This window comes from Ptychodera flava, chromosome 12 (assembly GCF_041260155.1).
Source record: "Ptychodera flava strain L36383 chromosome 12, AS_Pfla_20210202, whole genome shotgun sequence".
NCBI lineage: Eukaryota > Metazoa > Hemichordata > Enteropneusta > Ptychoderidae > Ptychodera > Ptychodera flava.
Genome location: NC_091939.1, coordinates 25,521,194 through 25,533,742, shown reverse-complemented (window position 1 = coordinate 25,533,742; position 12,549 = coordinate 25,521,194). Strand labels below are relative to the sequence as shown.

Below are 12,549 nucleotides of genomic sequence, written 5' to 3'. Positions count from 1 at the left end.
TTTTTTCAGAGTTGTCTTTTTTAATCATCATCTACTCAAAAATTACAGGTGTACTAACATGATTGGCAGCAAACTTTAAAATGACAGTGACTGAAGTGGCACAATCTTGATCACAAAACTGCAAAAAGTACTACGACTGTGATTTGAACATCACTTTACAGAGACTATGATCTAATTGGGCCCGTGTGTTTACTATACAATTGCTGCAATACACTGCTACCCTGCTTTCACAAAATTTACTAGAAAATGTCTATCAACTTATTCACACAAAATGATACTTTTTTCCTTTCTCTATCATCACAAATATTCATTATAAATATACTCAATCTCTAATCAGGCCTTTTTTTTCCGCCAGTTTTCAGTTAATTTCCAATACTGTGATAAATTACCGGCTTGATTTTTTTGACTTAACTTCATATAAAATTTTTTGATCATGGATTAGTACAAAGTGTAGCTGATTTATGGCTTTGCTGGCAATAAACAATTACTGGTAAAGATTTGAATTATTTCAAGTTTGTAACAGTTTTTGAGGGCCAGAAGCTGTAACTTTAGATGATTATTTTCACTAATCTTGTTATCATTGCAACCACAGTTGCCTGTTCTATCCCCAAAATGTGTCGAAACATCCACTATTTAGTTCGTCTTCACAGCGTCTATGTGTGTAAAATGCAATGCTATTGTTTCTATTGGAGTTCTAGTCAAGACCAGACTTCACTTGTCAACAATGACAATGCAGTTGACACATTTACAGACTGAGTCGACATGTTTCAGAAATTACAACAAGCAACAGTGGTTGATATTAAAAACAAAAATAGTGAAAAAATCATTGAAAGATACAGCTATTGGCCCTTTAAATTAAATTCTATCAAAAACAGACGACAGCCATCTGAGCCATTTTGGCCTTAAGGTCTCACTTTACAAGTAGCACAATAACTAAGATCTCAAGTCTGGTATTTTGGTACAAGGCCATGCAAGAATCCAATGCATAACATACAGCACTTGCTGGCAATAAGAAGTATCATATGGCTGAACATGGTGATGCAGACAAAATTGGCACACATCTCTCAATAGTCTATCAGAGTGAGTGAAAGGCGATTCCTGTTGTCATTCAGCCGAGAGGTGGTCATCTGCTTGGCCAAGTCCATGGTTTGCTGCTTCAACAAAGTCCTGAGTTTGCCTGTAATCCCTGCAGCTGCTCCTGTAACCTTGACCTTATCAGAGTAAGGTCAGAGGTCACAAAGCAATTTTTTGTCAGTTTTGAATGGCAAATTTTTACACAGCAATTAAAGAGGCAGTTTATTTGTTGATGAGGCAACCCAAGTTGTGTATTACATAATTGCGACTAGATACCCAATTTTACAATATAATGAGGTTGTATTTCATCATTGTGACAAAATTCCTGATCCCACTATATACTGATATTGTGTATTTCATAATCTGATTTGATGCCCAATTCCACAACATATTGAAGTTGTGTATTTTTTAATTGCGACTTGATGCCCAATTCCACAACATACTGAAGTTGCGTATTTCATAATTGCAACTTGATGCCCAATTCCACAACATACTGAAGTTGTGTATTTCATAATTGCGACCTGATGCCTAATTCCGCAACATACTGAAGTTGTGTATTTCATAATTGCGACTAGATGCCCATTTCAACAAGTTGCGTATTTCATAATTGCAACTTGATGCCCAATTCCACAACATCCTGAAATTGTGTATTTCATAATTGCGACTTGATGCTCAATTCCACAACATACTGAAGTTGTGTATTTCAAAATTGTGACTGGATGCCCATTTCGACAAGTTGTATTTTATAATTGTGATTTGATGCCCAATTCCACAACATACTGAAGTTGTGTATTTCATATTGCGACTTGATGCCAATTCCACAACACACTGAAGTTGTGTATTTCAAAATTGTGACTGGATGCCCATTTCAACAAGTTGCGTATTTCATAATTGCGGCTTGATGCCCAATTCCACAACATCCTGAAGTTGTGTATTTCATATTGCGACTTGATGCCCAATCCCACAACATACTGAAGTTCTATATTTCAAAATTGTGACTGGATGCCCATTTCGACAAGTTGCGTATTTTTTAATTGTGATTTAATGCCTAATTCCACAACATACTGAAGTTGTGTATTTCATAATTGCAACTTGATGCCCAATTCCACAACGTATTGAAGTTGTATATTTCATAATTGCAACTTGATGCCCAATTCCACAACATACTGAAGCTGTGTATTTCATAATTGTTACTAGATGCCCAATTCAACAAAATACTAAAGTTGTATATTTCATAATTCAGCTAGATGCCCAATTCAATAACATACTGCGTTCATGGTACTGAAGACTGTGACTGAAGGCGTACTGCTTGAAAAAAAATTCAAAAATTTCAACTTTTCACAAAGTAAGTATTATAGTTAAATTATCATTCATTTTTTCATCTTTAGGTAGTCAACATGGACTTACAGTGGTGAGAAATAACGCGACAGGCACAGAAGTACAACAAGTAGATAAAATTTGCATAGAACTGTCGAGTTGTGCATTACTGGCTGTCAAATGAATATTTTTTTCTTTTTTTTGAGTGTGAGAGAAATTGCACACTTATTGCATTATTTTGTAAAAATAATAACTGACAAAAGCAATTAAACTGGCTGATAAGCTCCAACTTACTGACAGCAGAGCCCAAAATCAGGACAGCCATGTCTACAAATATAAGCGTCACAAAATTTGTACCATCTACACCTTGGTGGTTCATGCTGTCATTGAAATGTGACTATTTGTGATTGCAATGAAAAGGTTTTTTATCTCAAATTTTGCACTTATATTCCCACATGATAATCTGACTAACCATGCAAACTATACCACTGTAGCTTTACCACCCCTGTTCACAGTTACATAGGTCCAGGCAAAACTATTCAAAACAATTGGTTGGAACGGCATGGCAGTGGTGAATAGGTTAAAGGGAGGGGTCTACCCGCCTGCTGCTGTTTGTCGATAAACATTGCCTCTTCCCAGATTTGGCGATAAAAGTTGAAGCAAATTCAGAATGATGCATGTTCATAGTTCACCAGTTTTGTAGCTTCTCATCACGGCAAGACTTTTGCCAAATAAACTCGGGTTGCGTCCCTTCATTTATATGAAGCTGTTTTGGCCATGGTCACCAGTTTCATACATCCATTGAAAATTTTGATCTGCAAAAGGGATGTTGGGATATGCCGTGCATAGCTACAAGCCCATCATATGGGTCCCATACGCAGAGCTGCAGATGAGCCAACCCCTCTACCTTTAGCATTTATAGACATATTAGTATGTTAATCTTATAAACACACAAAAAAAGTCTGTTTTTCTCTTTCAATTCCCTGTGGTATCTTTATCACATCCTTTATCTAAACTCTTTATAAATTGACAGCTGTGATGTCTTGTATATCTAATGTGAAGATAATTATTCTGCTGATGAAACCATGGACAGTCTGTAATTGTACACTGCTATGGATGCTACATGCACGTCACAAAATGTTACTCATCTCCAACGCTGTACACTGAAGGTGTAAATAATTGTAAAACTCTCTAAGTGAGGTACTGCTGCTGCGTTTCTCAATTTGACCACGACACAAGGCCTCTGTCGATTAATTCCTGGTTTATATATACATAGCTCTGCAAGTAACAAAAAGATGAGGAAAGTTTTCATTGACATGACCTCTTGGCCCAAACGGTAACGTATAATCATGATAGCCCAGATATTGCGACTTGTATAATTTACTTAGAAAGACAATTAAGGTAGCAAGTGCCTCAAAATTTAAAGGCTTAAACTTTTGATGAAGGTTTCAGTAAGAAAGCTTTAAACCATTTCTTTTGAAATCAGGAATAAGAAATAGAGGGCACCATTCAAATTTTGGTGCTAGAGAAACAAATTATTCAATATTTGCTGGCATTTGCAATTCAAAATGGCCGCATTTTTGATTTTCACAAAAAATATGCTGGCTAAAACTTTATTTATGCCATGAGCTTCAAAATGAACCCTCAACAAGTGGCAGACCTAATCGTAAAAGTAGTTTGACAGTCCGGATATCTGTCCCTGATGCATGTTCTACCTTAAAGGTAAGAAGGTTACTCACACTGTCAGGCAGTATCTGGAACAGGTTGATGACGGGAATGATATTATCATAGTAGCCGACAATTTCAGCCTGAACCTCTTCACTGCCCTGTGTTAGTTCAGAGAGCACATCAAATGCCTCCGCTGAAAATTCTGTTTCTCCTGTAATGGAAGACAGCAACTTGAGAGAGGAGTTCATTTACACATCGTGAAGAAAATATAATTTAGATAATAATAGTAACAATATCATCACTTTTTAAAACTTAAACACCATGTAAAACTATCTATATGTTTAACGTGAAATTCTTTTCATCACCTGTTGCCAACTGGTTATAGACATGATCAGCATTTATTTCAACGCTTGTCCTTACATTATTATTTGAATATGACATGCAGCAAAGTTCAGCTAGCTTTATAGAGCAATGAGCATTTTTCGTTTCTAATATACATAAAAAAATTTCTGAAAATATAATAGCAAAACAGTAAATATACAATTCTGTAACACTATAGCCTGCCATGAGATGTGCACTCATGTGCGCTACTGGTGCTTCCTGTTCCCTCCCTCCCTCCCTCCAACCTTCATAAAAATCTTCTAAGGATTACCTTCTAAAGGAGCGACAGACGCCAGATAGCATTCACTGGCCTGGAAGGGTAACCTCATGAAATCGCTGCGGACCTTCTTGAGGTTGGAGGCTGGCACACGGCTGTATCCGCCATAGTCACCAAAGCGTACATCAACTTCATCAGTCTCGGAGCAAACGTTCATGATCTCGGCGCGATACCAGCCATCATCTGGAAGCTCCACAGCACATATCTGGCCGACTGAAAATACCCAAGACAAACAGATAACTGAACAGCTGTCACTCTGTGACAAAAATTGTGAAAATCTGTCAATTAAAATTCAAAATAAATATAGCTGCCAGTGGAAATACATGACATACACAGGACAAGTCCCTTAAAATTTGGCAATATCGCTGGAATTTAGTATTCGTCATACTGCAACATTCACAAGTTTTTTGCTTTCCAAAATATTAGGGGCGACTTGCAGCGATTTGAAAGCTTTTATCCAATTGGTTGGCAGAATCTCACCATTATAATTGAATAATGAAAATAAACTCCCTAAGTTGCTGTGAATAATGACAATCGACCAATCAGATATAACCTTGCAAACACGCTGCAAGTCAGCCGAAATATTATACAGCTTTGAAACTGTGGAAATCTTCTCATTAGACATCGTTATTTCTTTCATACCTACAAGTAACTTTCTGCATGCACACACTGTTTTAATGTCAATTATTTTTTATCTACATCAAATGAGTTGCAAACACAGGCTGTACCACACACTTTGTCTTCGATGGAATACTGCATCTGACTTTGCATACTGATAGCAGTGCGTGTCAACTGTAATGGGTATTGTCCTTTCCTTGTTCAAAATGATCCATTGTTATTTAAGCTGGTACATACTGACCATAGTTTGGCAGTGCATCTAATGCACATATGCATCCATCTATCCAAATTTGTGACACAAAAATTGGCTTTCAGAATGTAACACTTGAATATGGAAGACAGTCCACCGTTCACAAAACCCCCCCTAAATATTGTGTGTTTCAAAACAAGTCCTTTGTATGAGCATTTGACACCACTGAAAACTATGTTTGGATCCTTAACACGGTTGTTTGATGGGCTAACATCTGAAAAAGCAGGCATGGAACAAACAAAGCAAATATTTAAAGTGTTTTGCAGCAGAAGACCCTGAAAGAATAATGTGGGGAGGTTTTACTGAGCAAAATTACTCACGTTCTAAGGGTCTTTCCAAGTCTGGTGAATCGCTGGATGATGAGTAACAGTCAAGCATGTAATCGTACAGTTTGGCAAGGGCTGGGTAGGTGGGATGTGTCGGCTGCTGTACGAATACATGACCACCCGTGACAATGCTGGATACAATTACGGGAACCAGCTGGCCATCTGGTAGTGTCAACTGAATGTTACACACAATATATCAGTCAAAACATACTCTTATCATTTTAGGAGCAAGAAAAAAATTTTACATTTTCATACAAATGCCGCAGATCCTTTACTTGTCTAAACATTCCGAAACAATTTCTCCTGTATATCAGAGACGTTCAATGACATGTCGGCACATGACAACATGAAAAGGCACCAGCACTTTTACAAATAGTGGGAAGGACTACCAACAATCAAATAATCACATTTTTTTTTCAAAAATCAAAATGATCATTTTTAACAACCAGGGTAATTGCACTTTTCATTCACTGCAGGTTTAGCAAATTATTACTTTTGACACTGTTTGTATGATTGGGTGTTTCAGAATGTTCACATACAATTTTCATCCGTTAATTTGTGTTTCAAAGATTTTATCATTTGTATTTCATTGACCTGGAAGCAAAAAGTTGAGGAAATCTGTTCACCTGGCTCCCTGGGGGTACAATGCCTGTACCATCCATAGCGACGGTAGTTCTGCTGACATCAACATCAGGAAATTTCTCCGTGATCATCGCCAGGGCTAAATCTACAGCACTCTGTGAACCTGTGGTGATTGAATTTCTTCAAGTGAGAAGTGTTACGTTTTCAGAAGACAACTTACACTGTTCTAAGAAAAACACTCACATAGTTACAATGTGCAAGGATCTTTGATTTTCAGGGGAGTTAAGTTGGACAAAACAGAGAGACAACCCTACCGTACGTCTTGCGGTATCTCTCCAGTTTACAAAATATGGAGCTCCTTTGCCACTCACGGAGCAATGGAGATAAGCTGAGACGACAGTTGCTGGTACAGATGTATTTACCAACTATAGCAGTTTCTCCTATGGCTTAATGGAAAGTAGACTGGGACAACACACATATGAACAAGCTTGCTGCCCTTGACACTCAGTGTTAATGAGTCTGTCTCCTCACAATGCATTGAAACTTCTCATTTAAACTACACAGCTTACTTTAGGATGAAACACATTTCTATGGACACGCTACACAAAATTTAAAGACAGAAATTCGGGCATGATGGGGTGATTCTGCATGCTTTATGAGGAAAGAAAAGAGTGCTTTACCTGTGATTACACACAGCTGATAGCGGGTGTCAAACTGCAGTTTCTTGAGTACAACCCATGCACCTGATTTGTCCCTAAGCTGTTTCATGTTCTTTCCCTGAAAGCAATTAGATGAAGATAAGTCTCAATACTTCTCATTCACTCTACAGGCACCTCGTAAAATTGTAACATGGCAAACCCCCAGAACATATCTGGATGAATGCGTTATACGCAGACATAAATTCAATGCCATTGCTTTCAAAGGTAACGTTGGATCTCTAGAGCGGGAAATGGCAGTCAAGGGGTCAAGAATACTGTACAGCTAAGTCAGTGTTCTCAACAGCCATGAAAATGAGGATGGTTAATTTACATATCAATGTATAATTTTCGTATTTCTTGAGTGTGGAAATTTATCCATGTGTTGGTTATTAACATTAGAATAGACAAAAAGCTGGGGAGTCACTTGAAATCTCCCTTACTTGTGCAGAACCCTGGAACAGAGTAATTCAAGGCTGTCTAGCTGTGAAGTGTATCTCAGAAAGTTTCGACAAGATCAGTTTGTGAGTAAAGTCTACAGGTCACGAAAAAGCACTTGTGCAATACTAAAGCATAAAGCAGTGTATGTGTCTAGCATGTGTATATGTAGCAAGCAATGTGATTGCAATACATTGCTATGAAATGATTGACGCATGACTAGAAGCAGAAAACGCTGTTCCTATATTATTGAGAAGAAAAAGTATGAGGATGGGAAGCCACTTGGCAATTGAACAGCCCTGTGGAAGTTTTTTAAGACTGACAGCTATCAGACAAAGTTTGGTCTTCTTGGCCATCAGGTAAAACTACTTACTCCTTTGCCAATGAGCCGGCCACACAGCTTTGTTGGAAATTCAAACTCGTAGTTAATCAAAAGGTTCTGCGACTGGCTGGGATTTGATTGGTCACTGGACTCATTGAGTCCTCGACCGCTGTCGTTTGAAGAGATGTCACTAATGGCTTCAGAACTGGCTTCAGATCCATGAAGAGATCTTCAAGAGAGAACAATTTCAGTGGCTTTATTTCATTTGTCGAATCTAATGAGTGTGCTTATTCAGTAATAATGATATATGATATTGAAAACAGTGAATAGTCATATAGAATTAATAATGCACATTCTGGTACCAGTAATAGAAATGGGCAAGTTCTTCAATATGGTTCTTTTCACCAAAATACTTAGGACTAAGCTAAAGGCCAAATGCTAAAGGGACAATACTTGCATCGTTTTGAAATGTTCATTGTTGGTATTGAAGGAAATTAGTAAATTTCTCCCCTTCCCTACTGTGTGTTATAATACAAAATATTGGCCAGGCCTTGCACTTTCACTGCTCTGTATACCACATGCATCATATATTGAACACTGGAGATAAATTCAAGTTCAAAGTAAAATTCAGTAGTCAACAATAACATTGGACTTACACAAACCAGTTGTATTCTCATCAGACACAGTGGCATGAGTTTGGGAGTTAAAAAAAGTAACTGCACTGTACATATGTTACAAAAACAATAAAATAATTGACATACACGAAACATGAAACCTAATGGACTTAAAAGCAATAATCAAGTACCCAAAGTGATTAATAATTACACTTACCCACTGTATGGAGAGAAGGGACTATCTGTGTCATTTCTTGCCACATCTACGTCACCAGCTGAAGCAAAACTTGTACTGTCACTCGTCTGAGCCTCTGCTCTCTGATTGGTGCTGGGAACGCCGTCACTTAGGACTCTGTTTTCAAGTTGAACGCCGCTGTCAGTGTCAGAACTAGTTTCCAGAACAGCCTCCTCTCCTTGAGGTTGATTTATGTCGCCCCTGCTGTCGTCAAAGGTTCTTGGTATAAATTCAGCAGCACTTGCTGACAATTGTGCATCTTTCTGCACATCCACACCTGAAGACGATGGCGTTTCAAGTTCCCCTTTAACATCACATGCAACGTTACTTTCTGTCGTGACCTCTGAACTCTGTTCCACATCAACGCTGATGTCCTCAACAACTTCAGCACTTGCTGAATCTGCAGCTGGTGTGACATCTGAATGTTGTTCTGCCTGTACTGGGATGTCCTTCACAATATCAGCACTGGCAGTGTCTGTGACTGGGTTTGCTTCCCCACTCGCAGGTTTGTCATCATTGACAGTTTCTGTTACCCCAATGTGTTTGACTTGAACTGTGATGTCATCAACAACACCGGCAATTGGACCACCCAAAACTGACTCCACTCTGAAACTCTGCCCTGACTCAACATGAACATTCTCAATACAAGCAGCAGCAATCTCTTCAACAACCTCATCCATCCCTGAATTCTGTTCCACATTTTCCGTGACATTCTTCACACTGGCATCAATACTAACACCTGAATCAGATGCCATTACATCAGTGTTACCCTCAACAGTTTCAGTCTCCTTGACAGAAGCACAACAATTTCATCCTCAACTTCCCGAGCTTCTAAAGCTTCTTCTAAACCATCTTTATCTTCATTGACTTTACAATCTGTTTTACAGTCTTTACATTTCCCTGATTCTATCGGGTTATCTGCTTTACAAACACTAGAATCTTCAATGTCATCTTGGCAATTTTCCAACTGTTGTTCATCGTTTTTCACCGCAGTTTCCGATTTCTCCGCTTCAGGATCTTCATCCTTCTCTTCCTCACTGGTTTTATTCCTATTGTACCAGAGCACACCCAGGAGGCCTGCCGTGGCAACTGTTGCGCAGGCGACGATACCCTTCTCCATTCTAACCTCAAAGCAAACACTGTGCGTAAATATCACACAATTCTCCAAGGGTTTCAATGCCTGAGCAGTTCACTTCAAAGCAAACCACACAGTTCACTGTGGGCTCACTCCTGACTCTCACAACACAAGCACCTGTGAGGAGGGGAAAAATGACATTTTTATTCTTCTGAATCATACAAATCATTGTCAAAAATGTTTTCTGTTGGCCTGTAATTTTTTTACTATTTTTAGTGTTAGAGGGAGGAATTCTTTCAAGATCTTTTCTTAAAAGTGCTCTACTGGCAGCATGCAATAAAGTTCACAACTTTGTGGAAATTCTGAACTCATTTATATGTAATTTTCTATCATAAAACTTATAAATATTTATGAGAAGCAATGCAAATGAAATTTGATGTAAACACCAATTTTGCATTTCTCTATATTCTACCAGCTTCTACGTAACTTTTTTCAATCAGTATTAGATGCATTTACTGACAATTTGAGCAAGGGTTTTGTTTTGCTTTGTCATATAGTCTCAAGGTCACTCAAAAGGTCAAATTTGTCACCCATACAATGCACACCCTAAGATTTGACAAGATAGTAACTTGGCTCTAAATTGCAGTATTTCATGCCTAATGCTAGATTCTGAAAATGATCATTTGAAAAATTTTGGAATTTGCCCATTTTTGAATTTTTTCCAAACTCCCCTTTTAATATCTAACAGCCTTTGACCAGAAAAGGGCATGTTACTCATAGGGTGTCTCCGGATGGACAAACATAACTGATATGCAAATGAACTTTTTTAGAGTGACCATGACTATGGCTGGACAGTTCCACACCTTTAAATATATGTTCAAATAAAGTTTACCCTGAGCACGTGAAAGCTTCCTGTACATCAAAGGCAAATTTTCTGTGCATTAACAGAACCAAGCACATCAACGGCACACCATGATCAACATCACTTTTTAACTAATAAATTTGTAATTGTATGAACTGAATGTGATCAGGTATATGCAAACAAGCTTGTTGGGGTAGGACAGTGGCTGTAAATGCTATTAATTAGGCTTTGTTATTTCATTCACACCTAATATTTGTTCCCATGCTTTAGTTTTAGAGTGACACAGTCAGTGGTAAAGCTGTATAAAACATGGGAGCTTATTTGCTGAAACTCAATGCTATTTTGACATTGATACTATGGAACTACCAAATTACACAAATCTTATTTTAGTCAAAATTCAAGTTTCACAATGTTTGGAAATGCATTGCAGAATTTCATAAAAATGAACAGCCTATTCGACAGTTCAGAACACTTCCATCTGCTCTAATCATTTCACTCCAAGCAAAGTGGACTGCTGGGCTAAAAGTCCAAACGGAGATTAAACATTGGGAAAAAAGATAACAAGATCACCTGCCTTTGGTTGGCAAACAACATAACCACATATCTCACTTTAGATAAACAAATGCATGAAAACAATGGACAACAAGAGACCAAAGGCTACTTCAATACTTGCATTATACTGTCGACACTAATATTTAAGATTAAATTTCATACGAAAATACTTCAACTGACAGGCCAGGGCCATTCAAGAGGTCATTGAGGATACAATTTTGAGAATTCGAAAAATATACGGCTTCACTGGTGCGCTTGAATTTTCGTCATACGTTCTCCAGCGGTTCTCTTGTCTGCGTCACATCCTTTACAAAAAAGATGAACTTGCTATGTTTGAAAATATATGGTTTTAGATAGGTCACATTGGTATTTCAACAAATTGTGCAATAATTTACTGGAAAAGAAATCAGAATGGCATATTTACTACGGCTACTGCAGGCAACCTTTCTAAGATTAAAGAGCAAGGCTATAAACATATATTTAACAGGTGAACAAACGATCGATCATACCTGGAAGCGATATGGAAGAAAGCCATAATTTCATAGACGTATACCAAAAAGGCATGGGCCCACGTGCGGAATAAGGTTGATGACCGAGTTTCCGTGGTGTTTACATCATTTGCATATAAGTAAACAACTTACTGCCAAGTTTATGATCATTGGAGAAACTTCGAAAAGGCAAGGACAGACAAACGAACGCAGACTTACTTGCACGATTTTATGGAAATGTGGAGTAACTGTACACGTCGAAGGGCAAGTAACGAAAGCTGTAGAGTTTCATCGTGAAAAATTGCACAATAATACAACAATATGGAATTCTTATCCCCTCATGAGGCCGAGGAAAAAGAACAAATTGGTGCGCTATTAGGCAAAGAATTTGCGCAAAAACTTACCAGACCTTTGCTTTGTATGTAACTCAATATATCCTGGTCAATGTCGTTGAAAATTTTTATAGTTTACTGGTGAAAAGAGATAAAATATGAGACGAACGAATGCCATGAACTCCACGTGCTTGTACGATGAATGCCAAAGCAAGATTTTCTCTGAATATCATCAGTTGCGCATGTGCAAGCCAATGATCACGTCGATTCCCGTGCATTCACGTGATTCAGTTATGATGTTTTGCGAGATTTGGACCTTTTTGTCCAACAGCTGATGAAATGTATATATCATTGCGCAATGCAAACAGGCTCAACTAACATTACCGACGTATTTCTCAGAATGTTGAAAAATAAATAAAACATATTTGAAATCACATCGTAAG

General features: G+C 38.0%; 1 protein-coding gene across 2 annotated transcripts; it reads right to left on the bottom strand.

The window, feature by feature from the left end:
- On the bottom strand, positions 1-12,325 carry LOC139145506 (A-kinase anchor protein 1, mitochondrial-like). 2 transcript variants are annotated; one of them, XM_070716725.1, is made up of 9 exons: positions 12,179-12,325; positions 8,780-10,049; positions 8,000-8,177; positions 7,174-7,270; positions 6,538-6,656; positions 5,906-6,086; positions 4,712-4,930; positions 4,131-4,270; positions 1-3,669 (listed from the first exon to the last, which is right to left on the bottom strand). In XM_070716725.1, the coding sequence occupies exons 2-9, from the start codon at positions 9,550-9,552 to the stop codon at positions 3,610-3,612; spliced, it is 1,767 nt and encodes a 588-aa protein (XP_070572826.1). In that variant the 5' UTR covers positions 9,553-10,049; positions 12,179-12,325; the 3' UTR covers positions 1-3,609. The 2 variants fall into 2 exon arrangements, with proteins under 2 accessions (XP_070572826.1, XP_070572827.1); XM_070716726.1 differs by having other exon boundaries at positions 12,184-12,318.
- Between the last annotated feature and the right edge of the window lie 224 nt (positions 12,326-12,549).

Coding starts and splice junctions, on each gene's coding strand:
- LOC139145506 (XM_070716725.1), bottom strand. CDS start 9,552: ATGGCATCTGATTCAGGTGTTAGTATTGATGCCAGTGTGAAGAATGTC. Junction 4,271..4,711: donor GTCTGTCGCTCCTTTAGAAG/GTAATCCTTAGA, acceptor CTTCCATTACAG/GAGAAACAGAATTTTCAGCG. Junction 3,670..4,130: donor TCCAGATACTGCCTGACAGT/GTGAGTAACCTT, acceptor TGTTACTTGCAG/AGCTATGTATATATAAACCA.